The sequence below is a fragment of the Pseudomyrmex gracilis genome, unplaced genomic scaffold (assembly GCF_002006095.1).
Source record: "Pseudomyrmex gracilis isolate BER0280 unplaced genomic scaffold, ASM200609v1 scaffold_25, whole genome shotgun sequence".
Classification (NCBI taxonomy): domain Eukaryota; kingdom Metazoa; phylum Arthropoda; class Insecta; order Hymenoptera; family Formicidae; genus Pseudomyrmex; species Pseudomyrmex gracilis.
In genome coordinates, this window is record NW_018020609.1 from 888,490 (window position 1) to 913,079 (window position 24,590).

General features: G+C 39.0%; 1 protein-coding gene across 5 annotated transcripts in view; it reads left to right on the forward strand.

Moving 5' to 3' along the window:
• The window catches only part of LOC109852188 (neurotrimin), a 163,002-nt gene extending 149,261 nt beyond the window's left edge, over window positions 1-13,741 (forward strand). For 2 of the 5 annotated variants that reach the window (XM_020423112.1, XM_020423111.1), the window contains exons 6-11: window positions 2,077-2,205; window positions 5,614-5,751; window positions 6,084-6,248; window positions 6,840-6,911; window positions 7,271-7,342; window positions 12,485-13,741. In XM_020423112.1, the coding sequence (XP_020278701.1) occupies window positions 2,077-2,205; window positions 5,614-5,751; window positions 6,084-6,248; window positions 6,840-6,911; window positions 7,271-7,342; window positions 12,485-12,618 (710 nt within the window). In that variant the 3' untranslated portion in view covers window positions 12,619-13,741. Of the gene's footprint in view, window positions 1-2,076; window positions 2,206-5,613; window positions 5,752-6,083; window positions 6,249-6,839; window positions 6,912-7,270; window positions 7,343-10,332; window positions 10,568-11,910; window positions 12,059-12,484 lie in introns of those variants that run through there. The other 3 variants (XM_020423113.1, XM_020423114.1, XM_020423115.1) reach the window with 3 other exon arrangements.
• Window positions 13,742-24,590: the final 10,849 nt, after the last annotated feature.

Consider the following 24,590-nt stretch of genomic DNA (forward strand, 5'->3'; position numbering starts at 1 on the left):
TCAACTTTATTGCAAGAAAACCTTAAATAGCCTTTCCGTCGCGTATATACGTGTCCTTTTACACTTCCTTGAGTGCCGAGTGTCAACCAGAAACTATATATGGAGATAAGAAAGAGTAATAAAAAATCTCTATTATATGCTTAGCCAATTAATTTGTTCGCAAACATTTACACTAAATATTTTGTATACTACAATATAATGTTTTTATTTACAAATTATTACGTTTTTGTAAGCATTTCTTTTCTAAAATTATTGCGTCAGTTGAATTTGTTTCTACGGTTTCGCGACTCGCAAAGAAATTTTAAATTACACAACACACAAGACGCGCTATAACATATACATCGTCTGTTAGAAGACGAGTCGCACGATGAAAGTAAAATATGCGAGGCATATTTTACTTTCATCGTTGAACATATCACACGTGATTCCTCCGCATTCTACACCCTTCTCCCTCCTCTCAGGTGGAATATGTATGGCACGTGCAATCCATTGAGTGGCGACAGCGAGGTGGCATAGATCATTCCTTCAAACACTACAGTTTCTCTGCTAATATGACGATCAGCTTTACTCACGCGGACGTGATCGGCAACGCGTTATCTGTATGTAATCGTTCTCGAAATGAGGATCAAGTCATATCGAGAGCATGTAACGTGCATGTTCGATGCTTGCGTTATCGCTTGTGACATGAGTTATGAAGATAAACGTAGCGATGGTTTAAATCTTGTCAAACATTAAAATACAATAATCCATTATCGTGTTTGTTGTATAGAACGATGTACAATAACAAACATTGCTTTAACAAAATGCGCGATCTCTTCGGTGTGGTGATCGCGTTTTATTGTAAACAATATATATATATATATAAATGAGAACACGCGAGTTTTGAAACCGCAACTTTGCGCGAATACATGTTGTCGAATAACGCGTGTAATTTGCGCGAGTTTATTGTTTAGTTATTATATAACTGAACGAGAGACGGGAACAGAATCGACGCGTTTTTGTAATGCGATTATTGACACAAAGTTGTGTTTTCGATGTCTAAGCTCCTGTGACAAAGTGGTGGCGTAAACTTGCCTTTGCAAAGTTTAATTTGCCTTCCTATCTGCTTTTGCGATCTCTCTCTTTCTCTTTCTCTTTCGCGTTCCAGTCATATCAACTGACACGCCAGAAATGAATGCAGCGTAGATGCAAATAGCTCTCCGGGAAGGCGCAAAGTGCTCTTTGTCACACGACATGCAATAAAAGTTTCGATACGCATATGCGCATCGCGCTTTCAGAGCGCGACCCGCGCCTCGTTGTGCACGCTGCCTGTGCCTTGACATTATCGATATCCCTCGCACACATTTCGAAATATTATATAACATTGATATTATCGCAGGCGAGCGCGGGCCACATTTATTAATTTGTGGGAAGAATTACAATTGCGACGAGCTGCGTGTTTGCCGAATTGCGTGTACATATATACGTATATATTACATATTATACAATAATTACTTTATATGGGAACGCACGACATGTGACAATTTCACATATATAAGCATAGCAACGACTTGCTATTTATGCACCGCAAAATATTGTTTTAATTAAAAAATATCAAAGTATTTAATTCGACCAACGTGACATTTCCGATCAAATGAGAACCATACTCTGTTTGTCGCCTATTTTGTATATATATACATATATGTTTGTGTAAATATATATATATATATATATATATATATATTGTATGTGTGTGTGTATTTGTATATATATACAAAATACGCGACAAACATCCAGCGTATGTCTCTCATTGACCGAAAATTTCACGTTGTTTGAATTTCAAGAACTTTAAAACTCTTTATTTATTTAATTCGACCTTCGATTTTGCTAATTAATTAATCAATTAATTAATTGTTTATAATAAAATTTTTTATATGAGCGTTGTAGTTTTTATATAAGTAACGATTTATTTGCAAATGTTTTTATCTCTTCCGATAAGATTGCCTTGACGGATTTGTTGTGAAATAACATAATAAATATAATTTTCCTCGTGCTCGTGATTTATATGCTAATACGCGTGAACATTTTATGTTTCAGTGAATGTCGTGGACGGCGAAAACATGCATATAGTGAAGATAAGTCGTCTTCATATGGGAGCATATTTATGCATAGCGTCAAACGGCGTTCCGCCATCGGTGAGCAAGCGGGTCTCGCTACGTGTGCAATGTAAGTCGTTTGTTAATTATCTTTCATCATTAAGGAAATTTTTTCCGCAAAATGTGCGCGTGTTTCAAAAAATATGAACAATGGATGTAAATCGTTCACTATATAAAATCGAGAGCCGCGCGCATCAGTTAAAAATCCCAATAGAAATCCAGGGCATATTAGTGAAAGTTTTACGCGCAATTTAATATTTTTAAGCGTAGATGTGGGTCGAGAAAATATTTTTCCAAAATGTTTGCGCGAATCGACGGCTTTTCACCCATTACACTAACGAATTTAGATAAAACCGATAGTTCACAAAGGGAAACTATTTTAATATTGATTTCTCTGATTGAAAAAGTTTGCGGGAATTATTTTCCAGCTCGAGTATCGCAATCGAAGCAATCGAAACTAGAGAATTGTGCTGGATAATCGAACATAGATTAAAACGTCTGAATGTGACTGTATGCGTGTATATATATATATATATATATACATTCTCTAAATTGTTTATTTTCGTAGCGCAGCTTTTTTAATAAATCAAATTTTTCAGAAGTACACAAATTTTCCTCGAACGAAATCAATAAATTGTTTTAGAAATTCGAGAGTTATTTTTTCACTTATTCATTCTTTGTGCGATTCTATTTCTCGCGACGTTAAGTCTCATTAAAATTTACAACTTTTAAAATTTTCAACTTTTTTCCGCGGCTCGGATTATATTGATTTTACATCAATATCATTCTGCTGAACGCAGGATTTGGCGCTGACACTATCGATTCCGCCCGCGTGTGTGTGTGTGCCATTAGCGAAAACCACGATGTCATCGTAATACTATGCACTTCGGCATTACGATAAGAGAGGAGGATAAATCTCGGGAAGGAACGACTATTGTCGCGCAAGAATGCACCGCGTATTTTTCTGTACAAGAAAAGATGATAAGAAAGGATGATGGAGAGAAACCCGTTTTTATCATGCGCCTCTCCCACCTCCCGATTGCGAGGCGCGCATAACTTGGTAAATGCCCGGTCGCTGGGAGCAGTAAAGCGCACGATGTCGGAAATATTATACCTTTAATGAACTCGACGTGGTTCATAAACGTTAGAAATGAAATAAAGCCACTAGTTTCCTTTGATGCATGGCCCCCACGTTAATATCGTTACTCGTGATCTAGTTTTTACTAATCTTCCGACGTCACGCTATGTTGTGTTGAGTTTTTAACACGTGTTTTAAGCGCCAGTGTGTAAGTAGCGCGTACTTTTTATCGCACGTTTGACGCAACGTTACTATTCGCGACGTCTTATTCATTAAACGAGTATTCCGAGAATAGATACATTCACGGCAAACAATATTACGCTCTCTTCTCTATTAAGCGATAAAATTTACACGTTTAAAAATACTTAACACTTTAAACGACCGATTTATATAAATAACTGTATGAAAATATAACGTCCCGTCGTAACACGAGCAAAAATAGGTAAAACATAATTTGTAAAACACGTTTGAATTGTGCAGTGAGTATGTCACACAAAAATACGGTTTAGCTTACAATATTTATATCGTAAAAAAAAGACTGGCGAAGACAGAATATCGATAAGATGAAAATATGTTTACATATACATGTGTATATTTGTGTTTATACGAGAGCGAATAGATACAAGAGAGAAAGGGTCGTATTTGAAAATCCGCGTTGTCATACGAACTGTTGCAACTCTCGATGAAGAGCGGTTGCTCCTCAACCGTGGAAGCATTCTCGCGGCGCGCCGTGCATTAGGTCGGTTTTCAACGTCTCATTTAGCCACCGATTTATGGGCGGCTACTTGACCCAGATATGCTCGATATACGTCTGTTGATCCCCGCGCAGCCGTTTCCCTGGGATTCTACTCAGTTTTGGGGTGCGAAATGCGTCTCTGGCGCCGTCTTTTCTACCACATTAGTTTCTCGTTTCTCGCTTCTGACCTCACGACGTGTTTTCACCGCGTGCGCGTACGAGCACAAATATTAATAATCGTCCGTGATATTCGAACCGCCCCGTTTGGGGTAGAACAACCCCGCTCTTGAATAGCAATTTCGCACGAGGGTCACGAATCGCGCGACAACTATCTACAAACGCGACTCACGAAAACCAAGCGTTGTTGTTTCTTCTTCGGATTTTCTCGCTAGATATTGTGTGGCATATTGTGTGATATATTCTCTCCCGGATGTTGATCTAATGACGATACGCGGCGCATGATAAACGCGCGAGTATTACTAACGTACGGCGTAAACTAATACCGGTCGTACGTCATAGAGATATATTGCCGGGGTGACTTTTTTTTCAGCGACTTTATCTTTAACGCATCAGACGCCGTCATTATCGCGAATCGTGTGCGATTATAGCGCAATTTGTATTCCGGAGACACACATCTCGCGATATTTAATCGTCGTAAATAGGAAATAAATCCGGTAAGAGCTTTTTTTTTATCTCTACACACTCTCTTAAAATTGATTGGAAAAAAAGCAAATTTATTACCAGATTTTATTAATTTAAATAAATATAAATTAAAATAAAAATTTATATACAGGATGTTCCATTTAACTTGAGCATTATAAATATCTCGCTTATTTTTTATGATAGGAGGATGCCGAAAAGAGTCATTACTCAGTTCGAGGAGACAAATACTGTAATGAACAAGAAATTTTTCTCAATATTTTTAGGATTTTAAGATTATTGTCATTTTTTTTATTTGAAAGTATAAATTTTTATCTTCGCAAAAAATCTGCATAGAGCAACAAATCAGCAACAAAAAAAGCACTAAATTGTTTTATAGATTTTATTCGGTTGAAATGATATGTGTGGTTGTGTCACATCTTGATATACGTGTCTTGATTTCATAGAGAAGACGTCATCATTTCGCAGCGAAAGTTTTTGTTGTATCACTGTGAAGTTTGATAGATTGAGATTATATTTTCGCGAAATATGTATTGAATTGTATGTGTGTGTGTGTGTGTGTGCAATCAGAGTGTAGACTTGCTCGCAGCCTGTAGATTTATCGATAGTTTGGAAGTACGTTCGGGGAAAGGAGATAGGTGAAAAAACTACCCTTCGTGGCTCTGTCGAAAATGCACCCAGTTGCCAGTAAATCGCGATTTACGTCCGTCCGTAAAAGACGGAACTATGACACGATACTGCCGATACATCCGGGTATCTGTATCGATTGGGGAAGAACCGCCGCGCGTTTACAGTATATCAATATCAATTGAGAGTATACGAGAAATGATGATTTTCTTTTTAAAAAGAGAACTTGAAAAGATACGAAATAAATAAAGAGATCAAATCTTATCAGAGAAATAACACAACGATGGAAAAGCAATTTTTAACACATGTGCGCGATATTTTCTTTGTTATTTTGTCTCATTTGTAATTCACGGTAGGATTTAACGTTCACTTTGCAGTCCCACCCATGCTTTCCATACCGAATCAGTTGGAAGGCGCGTATATCGGACAGGACGTCACTCTCGAATGTCACACCGAAGCGTATCCGAACTCTATAAATTATTGGACCACCGAACGCGGCGACATGATAGTCTCTGGTAATTATAAGAATCTTACATGTGCACGTCCTTCTTAATCACTGCATGTCTGATGTGGATTTTCATATTTCTGACTCTCTCATGCATGCAGGACAGTGAGAAAATTTCTTTTAGCTCCTTCTTAGCGAACGTTTGATTTTTTAATGTGTTAGTAACGTAAAGAGCAAGAATATTAAACGACTATATCTTGAACGTCAAATATCTCACTCGAGAAATAACGTGAAAGTTTTTCAATATCGTCAAGACTCGCGTCTCGCGCGGTTAAAAAAAAACACACACTTTGCAATCTTAATTTTAAATGAAAGTCAGATATTCTGGTTTTATTTGCTCAGGCAATTCTGTTTCAGGCGACAAATACGAGGCCATAGCCACCGACAGCGGTTACACCAAGTACATGATGCTGAAGATAAGGAACGTCGGTCCGAACGATTTCGGCTCGTACAAATGCGTGGCGCAGAATTCTCTCGGCGGCACGGACGGTGTCATCAAACTGGATCGTGAGTTGATTTTTTGTTTTAGTACACAAAATTCTAACAAAATTATTTAAAAAATAATTAACGACTAAAAATTTTATATACGTCTTTTTCTTAACGATACGACAAAGTAAAACTCGATGTATCTTTCACGAAGTGAAAACATTCAGAGCACTGCACATTGAAAAGTATCGAGCAAGTGCTATAACGCTGTGGTTTATTTAGGATCGATTATTCGAAGTCGACGTCCGCGCGCTAATGGTGAAGTAATTGGTTTCCAATAGTCAGTTACTTAAAGATATTTGAGCCTTCGTCGTTAACGAGCGACGGGCGAGGTCGAGCGTACTTCTCTCGCGAGCATTAACCATAATTGCCCATTAAATTTGCACTGGACATCGTCATTTCATACAACTATGAAAAAAACCTCTTTTATGGATGCCTTTCAAACATAATTAGAAGAGTACAGATGTATTTGTAATTTGCAAATGTTGTCGAAGTATGAATTTAATACACAATGAATAAATTTGTGTCAAACGCGGTCATAAATATTCTTGCACGAATATGTACATACTTACGTAATGTGTAAATTACGCTGCATTATATATTTTGACGCAGAAATCCCAGCTCCGTCGACAACATCTACGACGCAGCCGCCGTACTATGCAACGTCTTCGTCGAGTAAGAACGGTAAATGAAAACTAGCTCATAAATGTTAACATAAATAAATTACTGTAAATGTGTATTTTCTTAGTTTAACGTAGCTTTTATATTAGCTATTACTTTGAACGTCTTTGACCGCATCCACGCGCACAGAGTAGATATATCTGATTAGAGTAATATTTCATTTTGTAGAATCAAGCAAAGTCTCTCTCTCTCTCTCTCTCTCTTTCTTTCTTTCTTTTTTTCTTTTTTTCTCTAATACAATCCGGCTTTTGTTTCTCGATTCCTAACTAAAACTGCTTTTCCTTTCGCACTCCACCCTTCGTCCGCAGAGCAGCCTACCGCAGAGTACCAATGTAAAATCGCCTTTGTGTAATGCATTTTAGGGAGAAACGGTAACAAGAAATCACGACCACAATTAACTAACGACTACGAGGTCGAGGAATGGCGAAATTCAGGTCAGTAAATATCTATTTTAACACGCCCCCGCGTAGAGCTCTCAGGCATTTCCCACGACGATACACGTTCTCTCCCGCCCGAGACCACCATGTCGTTCGAGTAATTAGCGTAATTAAAACCTCGTCAACGCCGCTACGAGAGATCGCGGGAAGAGGCGCAGATCCCTAAGAGAGAAAATCCACTAAATTGGCAATGCTCGGTGATCCACTTTATCTGCGAAGCGATTTACTCCGCCGCGTTACTCGCGCCCCGTTCCCCTTTATTGCCTGGAAAAGATCCTGCGGTCATCTCCTCCAATCTCGTAAAATCCGAGGATGTATGTTAATCGACTTGTTCCTTTGAACTCGTTCGACTAGAGTCAGCTCGCTAAAAAGTTTGGAAAGTTTCGACTAGATATATACGAATGAAAACAACTTGGGATGTCTAGGCCAACCGGATGTTCTCGTATATTTGGATGTTTGTTTCAATATAATCAAACGTGTTCGATCGTATTATTTGGATCTTCAACAGCAATTAGTTAAATACAAAACGAACATGAAATCACCAACAGCAATACAAAAAGTAAAATTAAAATATAGAGCAAGTAAATGTTAACGAAAGCACGTTTTGTAATTTTTTGAACAAACTTAATTTAAACTTTATTAAGTTCCGCGTTCGACGTTTTTTTAGTGCACGTTATTGAGTGACAATCGTTTTTCTTTTGACGAATTTTCTTATCTCGGAAAAAAAATCACGTTTATCACTTTTAATGTGCAAGTTCGCTGTCGTGTTGCGCTCTTTCACAAATTCGCTCGTGTTGATCAGGGTTAAGCTGTGAGGGATTATAAGATGCTCTTCGTGACATTTTCGTGTAAGTCCCTCTCTCGTACAAGTTTGCTATCCCCCAGATTTCAAACTTCGGCCGCGGTAATCGTTGACGTGCATCACGATGCATCCGACCGCATCGCGCGTATCGACAAACCCGGAGACAGTTTTCGTTTTCCGACTACGAGAACTGCTTTTCATGAACCTTTAACCGGCGAAGATATTTAACGTGTTTTCCATAAATACGATGTAAAATCGCGCAAATAAATTAAAAAAACCATAAAGTATATATTTACGTGGATCGTTTTTCATCGATTCTCGCTTTGCGACGAGCAGGATTTCGCGCGTTAAAACGACTTCGAAAGCTCTTGGCAAATTCTTATATTATACAAGCCAGCTGCCGCGCAGATTGGCGGCAGAATGCAAGTTCAAAACTCACTTGGAATGACTTCGCTCAAAAGATTCCCCCGAGCGTTGGGCCAGTTCTCTTTCCCTTCCTGAAGTTTACTTTCAATTAATGAAAAACGAGCTGCGTTGACCCGCGGTCGTCTGCCGCCTCCGGGATCAGGAAGTGGAAGAGAGGAAATGGAGAAAGGCGAACTCCTCCCGTTATTTTCTTTCTCGCTCTTCGTGCGCCGCCTTTTCCTCTCCGAAAATCGATCGACTTCGACCGTATCTCCGCGCTCACAATTGCGATTTATGTACTCGTCGACTAATACTAGTTCTAGTAATGTAGTACTCCGCCCGATTACGACTAATACTCACGTCCAAAAGGATTGATAAATGTCCACTTTAATGAATTTGAACGGCGAATTTTATCTACATATTGAATTACAATTCGTTTCTTCCGACTTTCCGTATTCTCTACGTGCAATTAGAGCTAATTGAATGAATTTGTAAAGCATTAACGGAGATTATTTCTTTTCTCTTTGTATTAAACATATCTATAGAGAGCAAGTTTTTATCTACGCGATTATTATACATTTTTTATTTCTCAAACAAAATTGAATTTTATCAATCGTTGTTTTAGCAGATTTTGTCGTACGAATTCGTTTGATAAGAATCGGAAAAATTAGAACAAATCTTCGGGAATTGTTCAAATTATTAGAGCGAGTGATTTCTCGAAATCGAATTGTAACTAATCTAAAGTTGTTCGAATACTTTCGCGCAATTTCCAAGCCGCCGAAACATAATCAACGGTAACAAAATGTACGAACCGGGAGAGACGCGCGGAGGTAAAGATGTTGTTAAAGTGTTGGAAAATGGCTCGTCTGTCGCCGACCATGCGGAAAGTCACGTACAGTGGATTTTACTGGTAGGTGGGAATAACTTTTTCCGAACGGACGTGCGGTTTCGACGTCCGTTTCTGGCGGGCGAGCCAAGGGGGTACGATGAACTACTCTCGAGGAACGCCCCGCATTCGGGACAACTATCTTGCAGTTCGTGGACAAAAAAAACCAAACAAAAAAAAGGATATTTTCTCGAGTCGTTACGTTACGGCTTTTTGGAGAGAACAAATTTCGTTAATATCGTTCTAAACGACTACTATCAGAGAAACGCGTCTCTTCGGGAAATATATTTGACATCAAACTCTAAAAATTTTTTTTAAGCATCTCAAGAAGACGGTATTATTACTGCGCATTTCGGCAATTCGAAAAAGAATATAATCCCGGAATTTTAGTTGAAACAATTTGAAAGCAAGATTAATCAAACTAGTTTTGCTCAATCCAGATAGCAGCGGTGTTAATAAGTGTAATTTGTTAGAAGGCGCCAGATTCTAAATTATTCGGTAATGCCGTGGATGGAAGTCATTAAGGTAAATCGAGGTCATGAAGTTTTATCGCGGCAATAATCGTACATTCTGATGTATGGTCTACCGTCATTGATATATTTCTTTCTATAACATTGCTGAGACTATACATTAGCGCCACAGGTGGCGATGTTGATTCGGGTTCAATTCATTTATCAAGTTCGGACAATCGATAAAAGTTATCGTCAGTAAATACGATTTTAATCGGTTAAAATGGAGCTTTTTCCGAAATTGCTAACGCTTTTATAATTCACGTAGCAAATATATATATATATTTTATACAAAATTTATCGACAATTCTCCTTCTGTCTAGATTGTAATGCATATATTTTTCTCTTTGATTAATAATTTTATTATTCACTTTTTTGTTCGCAGATTAATTTTCTTTCTTCCCGTCACAACAGTGAGAGAAACAACACGTTCTATTTTAATTGTCTCTCATGTCATATACGTTTGTTGACGTACATACATCTAGCGAGTCAAATGTCGTTTCTTATTTAATTGTGTTTTTTTTTTTGTATATCATTTCTGAAGATGATCCCACCCGGAGATCGAAACGTAATGTAACGTTTTTGAATAAAAATAATTTACAAAAAAATTTTACGCGCCGTCAACTGTGTTTAGGCTCACATTGGCCGATCTGTTTCCTCAAGTCTTTTAATTTTCTTTCTCGCTTTAAGCTGTTTTCAAAAGTTTTGCCATTTTTCTTATTGTTATATTTTTCTTTGCATTATTAAACAATTACAAGACAAGGGAGTGCAACAAAGGGTGTAATCATCTTGGCGTAACTTTCGTTGAAAATGTTTTTCTTGCGCATTGGAGCGTAGGAGTTTGCTTAAACAACCTTATTAAGGTTTAAGGAATTTAAGTGCTTCTAAGCTGCGGGAGCTCGATATATATCATGACGCGCTTCGCGAAGCAAGCCCCTGCCGGTTACGTATCTCTCTGTTCTCGCTCGGCGTCTCATCGCTCTTCTCGCCACCATAACAAATGAAAAAGCTCACAAGACACATCTGCGAATTGCCGCTGTGCCGCAATTAATCCACTAACATTTCATCCGGCGTTTCTTTGACGGTAACGGCTGATAAGAGGCGATTTAACAGACGTCGGATGTATTTAATCTCAAATGAATTTACCCTTCCTGCGCGCGCGTTTTCTCGGGACCCGCCGTCTCCTCATCGCCAAGGGTTTTATCTCGTTAAAAAGGGATTTACGCGAGTTGAACATACAGCGTAGAAATTCCGGTAGAACCGAGAGTTCGCCCGAATTTAATTCCCGGACGTGCGGGACGCGCGCCCGTCCAACTCCCAATCCCGTTTCTCTACTCTCTCTCTCTCTCTCTCTCTCTTTCTCTCTCTCTCCCTCTCCCCTCGTTTCGCATTATCCGCAACAACTCCTCGTATTTATCTTCCGTATCCGCTCGTTATACTGCACGTGCGTATATACAAGCGTGCGTCGAGAATGAGGCCACCGAGGAAATGAGCCGCCGAGCTTGACGATTTTCGCGTATATGCTCAAGCGCCACCGACCGTTTGTTCCGGACGTCGCGCAGCTGGCAAACGGCGGTGGCGCAGGGCGATATACGTGAAAATACGGCCAAGAAGTTCTCGTCCGAAAACCGGTGTCGGTGTGGCGTCGACGGCGGTGTGGTGTTCGCGGTCGGTAATACAAAGTGCGGACGATATTCTGGCGGTTGTCGTGCGGCCAATTAATCGAAAGAATATTAGCTTCCAACCAATAAACAATCTGACTCCTTTTCTTAGCCGTTACTCGTCTTCCTTTTTTTTATTACATGTAACATTGCACTTTTTTTTATATAGAATATGTAATATCGCAATTAACGGATGCAGAGTATTTACGCGAAATGTGAATAACATTTTATTCATTATTTATAATTATAATTTATTGATAAAAAATAATTACATTTTTAATAAAAATTGTTAAAATTTTTAGGTGTCCTCCGCTTTTTACGCAGCATACTTGTACGTAGCAAAAGCAGCTTTTTGCTCATGACCGACAAATGAAATTCATGACGTATACAAATAAAGGCAATTACGCCAACTAAGTTCAAACGAACGTTTTCATTAAAGGCCTTTTTTCTGTTCCCAGATGTTATAATTATTTCATAATTTTTACAGAGACACATTCTTTTGTCGTGACAAAGAACATCGTATATAAGTAGAGATTTTGGTTAGTTTTATTTTTGCTTATCTTTGTTAAATTTTTATCCTCTCGCACATATTATTCGAGAACAGTGAATTATATTTCAGTAACGTACAATAAATTTTCAAAATAAAATATAAATATTTCAAATATATGTATTAAATCTTCACACATTGTAATTTAAATATCATTATGCATGTAAAATTCTACAGACACTTTGAAGAGTGTTGTCTAAGAAAAATGTTTTTTCGAAATTACAAAGTATGCAAGTCTACTTTTTCCCACTTTTTCTTTTGCAACATCGTGCAATTGTTCCAGTCAGTTTTTGGAACAACCGCAGCGTAGTAGTTTTATCTGCTTACAGGCTATGGCCCGTCGATGAGGCCGCCGGGTGAGCTGCCGGACACCTCGAGTCCGGGCACGTCTCATCGGGCGCAGCTCGTCCTTCATCTCACGCTGAGCCTCCTGTCGCTGCTGCTGCCGGCCATCAGAAGGTGATTCTCATGTCGCGGGAACGGGGCTTCCAGTTCTAGTGTTTATTGGTTCGGTGACCGAGCCGGAGAAGCGGCCGGTTCGCGCGTGCTTAACCGTGGCAAGTGACGGACGAGTGCGACGAATGCGGGAGGGCCGCGCTTGAAATTATTTTCGTACTAAAGTATAAACTTATACAGAGAGCAAAGAGATATTATATGTATGATATATGAATATATATATATATTATATATATATTATAAATATATATATGGATCTATATGGATCGTGTAAGTACGCGGTGAGTACGGAGCTACGTCTAGGCTTTTCTCGACTGATCAACGCCCGTGTGTCGTCCCGTGAAACGCTCTTGGTTGCTCCGTGATAGACGAGCTTTCCGCGATAAGCTCCCTCTAAACGTTCAAACAAGAGACGCTCACGCATCGAGAGAAACTTGTTATTTACCGATACCTTTATCCCGGGTGATCACACTTCGTCGATCACTTTTCGGAGAGGGAAAGAAGAGATTTCGGAATATATTTGTCGCGAGAGAACACGCACATCTTCCGTTTCTTCCCTTGGGAAATTTTCCGGACACCTCGAGAAAAGACAATCTTTTCTTTTCTACTAATCGAAGCGGAGTGTTAAATCGCACAATCGCGACATTCAGACGGTGAATCTTTCAGACTACGCTGTCGGATTCAACGAAATTGTTCAGGTATGGATTTTCATACATATATATATATATATATACATTTTCCGCCGTAACGCAAATGCGGATTCCAAAAATATCACGATTTATGATTGGATGGTCTATTGATGTAACGTTCTTTTCCGAGCGCTAGTCATCCATAAACTATTCCTCCGTGCGCCGATATATTTTTCACTCAAAACCATCGGATTTCGATAAATGTACCGCGCGAAACAATACGTTGAAAGTTTTTTGCTCTAATTCGCTAAAAGCGCATTTGCATGATTATCGGATGATTAGTAATTGTTTTTTTCTCGTCAGCAAAAATCGAAGATTTTACATCGTTTTCTCGTCGTTCGGTTCGAATGTGTACATCACGAGGAAGACACGCGCGCGGAAACTGCGCATTCAGTAAATATACATATATACGTACTCTCGTAAAAAAAAAAAAAACGATAAACAAAAAAGTATAAATAAATAAACGAATATATATATATATAGATATATATATACACACATACGTACGCGGATCGTAGTTGTGTCGAGACGCATTGCTCGGTAATTAGCTGCTCGATTGGTAAGGCGTGCACGCGTATATAATCCGAGCGCGTAATTGTACATGCGCTCCGTGCGAATTATTAAACAGAAGAACTCGGATTTGTTGAAGAAAACCTACACATTTGTAAGATTGTGCCCGAGTGTATGTACTGGGGAAAGAATTGACGCTAGACATCAAGTAGCCTCGAATCATCGACGACGGTGACGCTTCGTGGCTTCTTTTTGCGCGATCGTGACGTTTTCGATATAGACTCGAGTGTAGAAATTTCTATCGCGGTTATATCGCACGGCCAAAATTTAGAAACAATTAATTCGGACGTGCGTGTAGCGCGCTTGTTAATAATGAAGACGGCGTGTGTATCGAATCGTTGTTTTGAAAACAAAAAAAAAAAAAAAAAGAACAAAAATTAATTGGCATCTCCGAAAAGCTCGTGCATTCGTGCTCGCGCAGATCCCTGGTATTCTCGTTTCTTTTTTCTCTTTTTTCGTGTTTTTCTTTTTCACTTCTCGTTTCGCTCATCGCGTGACGCGAGTTCGCGCTTGACACGGACACGCTGTGTGCAAGGGAGGTGCTATGCGACGCTTTAAAAACCGCTCTCTTTGAATCTCCTCTTACGTTGTACCTGATCGTATGAATTGCCATCACCGTTCGATCTCAGGCGACGCGGATATGTGAAATGTTGTACACGCGCCTTTTCCCTGTTAATTCTGTAAATAAATAAATATTGTAGATATGTTGTGCTGTGATCAGTCTGGATCGTCGTCTTTACGGAGAATGACTCGAGGCTGCGCTTGTTAAATCGAGTATAGGAGAGGCGAATGTTGTGAATATTATATATTGTTTGAGTATGAGAGAGAGAGAGAGAGAGATAGAGAGATAGAGAGAATATGTGCGCGTATATGTGTGTGTGTGAGAGAGAGAGATATATATATATATGACACGCAGTATATATATTCGTACGATGACGTCGTTCAGTAGAATACCAAATGAAGCTGCAGCGATCGTAGCTATATCTCAAATTAAGTTATGACAATGTTATTAATGTATCATGTCCGACGATTTCACTATGTCAAACGATTTTTATGTATCGCGTGCCGTCGTCTTAGAGTGATACGCGAGTCGATAATTAGGTATAGATAGTGGAACTGTCGGCCTGTATATCTTAATAAATCGAGCATACGACTGCTATTATATACCGCATTGGTTTTTAATAAACATCCTCGCAATGCCTCTCTCACCACAAACCGAATATTTATATACGTTTAATTAATGTTCCATGAGAAAAGAAGAGAAGAAGAAAGAAAGGTTTTCACAAAGGTACGTAAAGTATATTATTTGAATATTGCGATACACACGCACACATACATATTTATTTTTTAAATTAATTATTATATTTATGGATTATCAATTTTATACAGAGCAAAAGAAATTTGATGTAAGCGTATTGAAAACGGAATGAACACACACTATGTAGATGCTAAATAAATTTATTTATGTAGATGCTAAATAAATTTATTACTTTAGTAATGCATACATATTTTACATATATAGCCGCACATCTCTATGAAGTTATAAGTATCAAGAATAGTTAATAAATTTTTTTACATACTCTATTTCTATTTAATTAATAAAGATTAATACTCGTTATTAGGTGTACATATTTAATTTTAATCAACTAATAATTAAATTAATATATGAGAATATAAATATATAAAACCACATAATATATAAATTTCTATATAAAATATATATGGCAGTCATTAATCGCCTTTCAATGATGTTATTAATTTTGCTTTTATTGAAACATCATAAATTAATTATAACAATGTTTTGTATTAAATGTGTGTGTGTGTGTGTGTGTGTGTGTGTGTGATATTTGATGTTTTACCGTGGAAAATAATATTTGTTTTTTTAGCTGGCTGGAAAAATAATATTACATATATATATGTACATACATATATATGTATATATAAACACTCACGTGGAAACTTTCTCTTGAATTTTTTTTTCGAAAGATTGTAAATTAATATATTAATTTCAAATACATTTGCTTTTAATCATAAGAACAATGGACAATGAATAATGTACTGAATAAAAAATTATTAGCGCATCTCTGCTGAACGTTTGAAAGGGATTATATGTATATGTACTATATATATTGATCTCATTAAATAACAATAATTCATTATATTGGCAGGAAATAGAGAGAAGATAATTCCAGCGTTTCACTTTGAAGTCTGCGTTATATTAACTTTTCATCACATATAATTAACTGATATTGATTAAACATAATCCTTTTTTTTAAATCTCTTATTACGAATATTGCGTTTTGTGTTTCCTAAATAATTGCAATCTTCCACAATTCTGAGATTTAAAATATCGCAACCAGTTTTTTCTCGAATTCGTCGCGGACAAGGAAGGTTTGTATTAAATTTTTTCTTTGCCGAGATAGAATCTTAATAAACACGAAAACAAATTCACACAGTGCATGCGCGAAAATTGCTTTAAAAGTTAATGTTTCATTTTTCCGAGCGACGCGTCATACAAAACAAAGGTGTGTGCATCGATCCTGGCGTAGAATTGCGACAAACAGGTTTCTGCGTTTCATTTCGCGGTTATTTACGCCCACGCGATTTTGCAAATCCGGGGCATTCAGCCGAGGCTGTATATATTTCAACTGAGGATCGCCGCTGCGGGCGAACGCGCGGTTACGCGCATACATATCGATGCAGTCGGCGAGAAAATGACTGGCGATTAAAAAAAAAAAAAAAAACGAGAGAGTCGGAAATAAAGCGAGAGGGTCAGCAATTCACGAAGCGGACGGAGAACAATCAATCAGCTATCAGTGTACCATTTATTTTTTCCGCTCCCTCCTTGGAATCCCAGATGGGGCGTAGCGAAGGGATGCTGAGCTGGAGGGAAATCGATCGTAGAGAAGGGATTTAACAGCGTCTAATCCGAAGCGTCTATTGCGAATCGTCGGATATATATAATCGTATCTGTGTGCGATATGACGAATTTACTTTAGAGCCGTGTATCGAACCGGTGGATCATTAAGAGAGTTAGTGACGCTTATTACAGTTGTTCTATTGTTAACGCACGTCGGGGTGAACGAGCGAGCGATAATAATAAATAACTCAACCGGTCCGCGATTTGTGACAATGATTGCCTCTTCTCGATATACGGACGACCCCTCGATAGCTGTCTGACTACGTGTATGTCCCACCCTCACGTTGACATTTCGGGAGTTACTAATTATGGGACATTATCGACTCGCAGAAGTTAGATACAGTCTCCTATTCTCCACCCCTGAGCGGCCATTACCGGTCGTACGAACATGTTCGGAACACTCCTGACGGGTCCGAATATCAAAATTGATGTTCTATCCGGCTTAATAATTCGCACCAATGGAATTAGCGATCGAGCGCGCCTCACTATTTCTCGTTTATTCCTGATATTGCCTCTTGTTTGTGCGAAGCGTTTTCGCATCTCGTAAGAGATAAATTATGATGGTTAAAATTGTATCAAAAAAAACAAAAAAAAATAACAAGCAAAAATGAAAAATCGAACTGTTTCGAAGTGTATCTTTATGTGCTAAAATTAAATATCGAGTGATAAAAAGTTTTTTCGTATCAAAACCGTAGCGTTGTATCTCGTTTGTCGTGCAAAAACGAAATACGCGTTCTGTGTTTCATCACAGTTAAAAACATCTCGCGACCGGTACTCACTCAAATATTTTGAAGATTGTTACGTTCGGGACGCGCAGAATCAAAGTTTTAAAATTGGATAAAGCGATTTTTCATCGGTCCCTGTTCGCGATTGGATGCGCGGCGAAAATAATGCAACGGAACAGGAGATGCCTTATGGTTTTCGGATCAATTCGCTTCGGACAGGAGGGAATGTAATCTCGAAAGTGTCTCCCGCGTAGCCCTGTGGGAGACTTCGGTTCGGATCTTGTACGACGATGTGTAGGCAAGCGTGTGAGCATCTCATTCCACTTTTCAACTTCCACTTACTTCTTTTTTTTCTTCTTTTTGCCGTGTAGCAAACCGTATCAAAATTTGACTTAGATATCATAATCAAATATGAAATTTTTTATATCCGCATGCACCGCTATCTCGTGATCAAGAACCGATTCACTTGTGTGGAAATTTTCACGCACGTATAATCAACGGGAAAATCGAAATAGCATTATTGCGATAAACTGAATTAAACGTTTTCCGTCTGTAAGTTGCTTTTATTTGTTGATAAATAACGACATTAATCAATAATCGAACAATTTGTGTCAATATTTTGACGTCGATAAAAATTGAGCTGCCAAATAAACTAATTTGCTGTACGAGATTTCTTTAAAAATCTCGTAGAAAATGATGAATAAAATGCGGTTTCATATATTGTAATAATTAGATATTATCATATTTATATCGCTAAAACAAAATGAAATTTATTTTCATTCAAATGTAACCGAGAATTAAAATGGAAATACGTAATATGTTTCGTCTGCAAGTATGTACAAAGCCGTGTACACATTTTAACAGATATACAATACATTTCGTTTAATTAAATTTTGATCGATATGTCGGTTTTTCCTTTCATTAACAAACTCGTTAAAGAAATCAAATATTCTAAAACAATTTTCTGTATACATTTCGACACGATTGTTAAAATTCGGTTTTTTTATCAGACAGAATTAAGTTTTCGCTTATATAGTTTTGTTAAATACTGTTTTCGCACGAACGTTGTTTTTTTTTTGTTTTTTTAATTGATTAATTACACGGTACGCGAGCGCCTGTTGCACGCGCTGTCAATACTTAATTACGGATATTATTTTCACTTTTGTTTCAAAGTGCGTAACTTTCCTTTAATATCTCGGGGTTTCGTAATACATAGATCGAGAACAAAGCGCTTTTCCGTCGCTGTGTATACGCGCGCGCACTTATTGAAGCGAAGAAAGCCAGCAACGCGTAAAGAGAAGCAAAATGAGAAAGACGGATGCGACACGTACACGTACATATACAAACGAGCCAAAGGCAGACTGAAATATGAAGCGGAGTGGAGGCAAGCTGACGTTACCAGAGCTCATGTCACATTATTTTTGTACGCGGCGATGCGCGCAAGCCGAGTTTTCGCGGATTCAGCAATAAGCGTGATTTTTTTCCCTTTAGGCCCGTGCCGGCCCGTGCAGAACCGAATAGTCTCTCGTACGTCAAAAAATCCTATTATACGGCTTTGATCCTCTTTCTCTCGTCAGGATAGAAAAGATTGGCGAACTCGCTCTCTCGCGCGTCTAGTTTTGTTCGCTCCTCTCCTCGACGTCGCTCATCGTCTAGAGTTGAATCGACCTGACGAAGTCACTTCACACGGAGGACTTTGCGTGCCGCTCTCGTGCAATCTTTACGATGAGATCATTTCCGGCTCGTGCGAGAGCGCGCACGATATTTCTGAATCCGCGCCAAGTTTTAGATCACTTTAAGAGCGTTATCGTCAGAAATTATGTTACGGAAGGTTTATCGCAATCGTGTAATCTCGATTCGACAGTAGACGTAAATCTCTTTCGGCTGCTGATTATATTTTAAATAAATGCAAAATGCCAAAGAGTTATAATGTATATTAACACGCGATCGGTTGATGTATCTGGTTGAAACATTTTAATTCGAGGTAAGATATGTTAATGTATGCTGGTAATCGTTCCACTTTCTTTTGAATTCAAATTACTTATTTGCAATTTTCTCGCGCACTTAAAATATCGAAATTCAGAGATAAAAAATGAGATTTTTAGATTCATGTTTTTGCGCATCTCTCTTATTTGTATTTGCTTACATGTATTTGCGATCTGGTGTGTGTTTCCGCGAATATAATTATATCCTATTCGTGTTCGCAACTCTATGCTTCCTTTTTATTTTTGTTTGTTGTCTCCGATGTCAATTGCAATTAATAGCTGCGGGACACATAGAGTTCGATGTCACATAGTTTAATGTCAATGCGTATACCGTATTATTAAATGATGTAGTAGTGGTAATTGACTAAACTCAGGCGATATTATTTTGAATGGTCAAAATTAAATGGGAACGATATGAATTAAAGCGGTAATGGCGCGCTCGATGTAATATTTATACGTACGTGTCGTGTCGTATGATGGGTGCACCTAGAAACGTAAATAGCCGCGCTAAATTCTACGTGATTTATGCTATTTAAACGGATAGACCGCTTTCGGTGACTGATAATTTCGCGCGAAATGGAGGGGAGAAAAAGAAGAGAAATAAAAGTTGTAATTATTCTGGCGCCAAACCGCAATGCATTATGCAAACCACTCAAATGCCGCTGAGTCTACGCCGTAATAAAGAACAATGTCTGGCTCAATTTCGGTCTCGTTCCCTAAGACTTTTATCACTCGCGCCATCGTAAATAAATTATAACCACTGCGTTGTGTCTACATATTCTATTCTCCGTTCCGCCACATCGTCATTGCGACTTTATTTCGCTCGATATCGGCTACGACTTAAAAAGGAGACTGTGTCATAATGTATGAATGTTATTTTTTAAACTTGCAAATATAAATTTATTTTTGTCTTTTGTAGGATTTATGACGAAAAACTTATCTTTAAATTTGATTGATGAATAAGATTTATATATATAACTTTCTAAAATGTATTAGCTATAATATTGTAGGAGTTTATATAAATGTAGAATCGTCCCTCATAAAAAAATCCATGTGTACCGCAAAGTGCGCGTTTTTGAGTCGAATGTATCGCATCTATTGTCGCTTCTTTGCGCGTTGCCGATTGGTTGGTTGGTTGATCGAGTCGAGTCGAGTCAAGTCGAACATCAAATCGGTATACAACATATTATATTATATGTACTAATTACACTATAGAGTGTCTTTTATGCGTTAAACATTAGAAAATAGAATGAAGTAAAAAATTCTACTAGATGACGACTGGATCTGCTTAGTGATTGGTATTCTCGCTCTTTCAAACGGGAATTAATGGCTCGTCTCGAGTTGTGCAATTAGATGCGATTAATCGGCCTCGTTTAATCTGATCGTCGGCAACTACGAAGAAGGGATAAACGCGTCCCTCCTCTCCCCCCCTTTTCCTTCGCTTTCGGATATGTACTAGACCGAGGATTCTTTCCGCTTCGTATAATTTCTTACTTAGTTCGCGAAGAACTCTGCTGAATTTAAAGTTGCATAGCTTCAATGCTCTGATTCCGCTTGGCTTTACAAACAAACTAACTGTTGCTACAAGATTTAACTGATCGACTTTTCCGTTATCGAGCGCCATTTGTCTTTTCCGCTCAGAAATTAACTAAAAATATTTTACAAAACTATTTCTTGTAGCTATCTAGAAAGTGAATTTGGTCAAATGCTAACGTCACCGTGCTCACACTTTTTCCAAAGTGCGCACGGTTTTACATCGAAAGCTGTTCGTCGTTCACGTGCTGGGAGCGAACAGCGTCGCTCCAAGGCGCGACCTTGGAGAACACGCGCGTGTGTTCACGATCTTCGAAGAGGTTTTACTCTCTTCGGTTTAACTCGCGCTCTCGACAATTGCATATTAAAAGCATTCCCCCATATTCCCAGCCCGTTATCCCTGTCTGCTACCCTCGCGCCGTGTTCTCGCCTCTCTGGGATAGGGTCATGAAATATGGCCGCGCCGCGCCATAAGAGAACCGCCGGCGCGAAAATACTATCGCTTTCCAATAGTACGTTAGAGAACGACGGAAAAAGAAAGATCGCACAAGGGGGACGAGGAGGAAGGAAGGTGAAGTGGCGATAGAAGAGAGAAAGTGCGAACAAGCGCGAGCAAAATGAGAACGAGAGAAAAAGGGGGGAAGAGAGAGAATGTGTGTGTGTGTGAGAGAGAGGATCAGAAAAGGTGGAAATAAGCGCCATTCGAAGAAACTGAAAATATCGTCCGTTTTGCGGCACTTTCTCGGCCATATGGTGACCGGCATATATCATATTAGAAGCCAATTTTTAACTCGGTGGGGGCACATTTCACGCGATAGTGGCGGTTATAACCATCCGCCGCTAAAAATCCAATGAATTGATGGGAGTGGGGGGACGGTGACGGAGAGAAAGAGGAAAGGAAGAGAAGGAGGAGGTGAAGACAGGAGGCTCGATCGTTCAGGGGACAAAAAGGAGCGCTCGGACGAACGCAGCGCTCGCTGACTTCTTCGTACTCGCCTGACCAAAGGGAAACGACCGCAATATCTTAGGGTCGTAAGTACACACGGACTCCAACGGCGAAGACCGACTAGGCTCTCATAAATCTACGGAGTCGCGCCCCTCCGCGCGATTTCCCTTTCTTTTCGTTGTTTTTTTTTTCTTCAGTCGCGTTTCACTTCTTTTCGCGCGTAGCGAAACGTTCTATAAATATTGTTTCCGAGGTATCCCTTGAAGAAATGTATAATGCGACATTATTCGCGATCGTGTTTATACGTATAATTAAAAGTCGTACAATAGTGTCGATCGACACGCCGCGTAAGTTCGAGATGAAGTTTGCGGCGCGCGACGTATATCCCCGGGTAAATCTATTAAGAAGTTCAGATACACGCGACGCCTCGTTCCCGGTCGAGATTGAAATTGCGCCAGTTCTGTGAACCGTGGCAATGGTAAAGGGATAATGTTCGAAGGATAGTACGTACATATAATCTGAACACAATCATGAATACGTCAGCGATATCCTTATTAAGTAACATTGAATTACACGAGACGACGCGCGCGCGCGCGCGCGATCAATGCGGAGTGTATTTTATTGTAGAGAAGTCGTTTCGTTGTTGAAAAAATCGATGCCTTTACTTTCGGAAACTTGTTTGCAACTTCTTTTAAACGTCGTTTCTTTCTTCGTTTAAAGTGACTTTTACTTGTTTCGGGTTTCAACCGCACGAAAAGACGTTAATAATAGCCGAGGTGTTTCGTGTGATGTCGCGTGAAATTTCGTTTCCGATCTTACACAAAATAAATAAATAACCACGAAGTCGGGTCTGTCGCGCGCGATAGCAAAAAAAAAAAAAAAAGTGAAAACAGAGCTGACATCTCCGGTAACTCGCGAAACAAAATGCATCGTGTCTCGGGGTTTCGAACGCTGTCTAATCTAATTTAGCCAGGCAATACGATGGGATTCGCGCGCGAAATGCAAGCGATTCAATATAAAAGCCACGCGAGGCAAACAAGATTCCGCGCAGGAACACGACTTGATCAGCCAATCCTCCGAGCCAATATTCGTGTTGCAACCCCTATTCGTGTCCGGTGAGATTTGTTCAATCATGGAATGCGACATTGACGCTAACGTATAAACGTGTCGCGCGTTTTGCTCTCGTACACCTATAACATTACATTCTATAATCTTACGAGTTTTCTCACTTTCCCGATTCTCAATTTCCCAACGCTATTCTGCTTTTTGGTACTGATTACGGCACTTTGCGTCGAAAACAAATACACACGGATTAAACTGCATTTAACGCACACACACACACACAAATTGTGTCGAGTTTAATCTTAGATATAAGTGCGGTCATATTACTAAATTCGGGCGAGCGCATGTTACGTTGCACTCGACAACTCCATTACCTATTTACCTACAGGTGCGCGAAGAGCAACGGTACGGGCAAGTGGATCGATAATCCGACCAGAAGTCTTCATTCTTTTTTTTTTTTTGCATAATTCTCGCCGGGAATTATGAGTTCCACCAAGAAGTCAACTTTGCATCGGTAATTGCATCGTTTTTATTTTTTTTTAAAGTAAATTGTGTTACTCGTCGTGTCGCGATACGCGTGTACGCGGATACGCGAAGTAGATATTTCTGGATTGTGATTGATGGCTCTCGCACACGATAGCTTTTTTGTTCGCAGATCGCGCGATGATAGCATTTTCAATGTATTTGACGCAGAATGCCGGAGTTAACTACTAATCGCATTAAATTCTGCGACCATGTCACACCGTGTGTGCGAAAAGTGATATATATATATATATATATATGTATATGTAAAATGTAGTATATACGAGGCGGTAACTGCAAAACTGTCGAAAGCAGCGCGATGGAATTACTTAGCTTTCAATGTATTTTTAGAATGCGTTTTGTATATACCTAACCTAACGCCGACATTTTATTTCGTCGCGTATAAAAAACATTATTCTAATGCGTAATTTCATACGCAGGAATTATTTTTACAAGACTAAAAAATTTTAAAAAGCGTTCCATCATCACTAATTCTGCGTACGAATGTATAAATTTTGAGGAAAAGAAGGAGGGGAAGAATAAATATAAATAAATATTATATTTGGCGTGTGTGATGCATGATGCTAGAGCACGAGGCGAGGAGCTCGTTAATCTTCACTAAATGCGTCCCTCTAATGACGGGAATCCCTCTGTTATCTCGTTGGCCTCCCCATGAGCGCACTCAGTCTCAAATTAACCATAATGAAATAACGATCTCACGTTCCCGCGCGACGTCAAGAGGATCCTGACAAAACGGTCTCGGCGCCCTGTTATCTTAGACGGGGGAAACGGCGCGCCGAGATTTCGCGCGCGCTATTACGGTAAAGAAGTGTGAATGGCGCAGGTTATATTTCGTGGATTTGCTCTTTAATGGCCATTATACCTGTGCGACCGTTTTATTACTACACACAACGAGTAATAATAATAATAATGATAATAATAATAATAATAATAATGACAACAACAACAACCAACTGTGTGCGCGCTACACACAGCGCTCGTAAGTTACATAATTGTGGGCGACAAG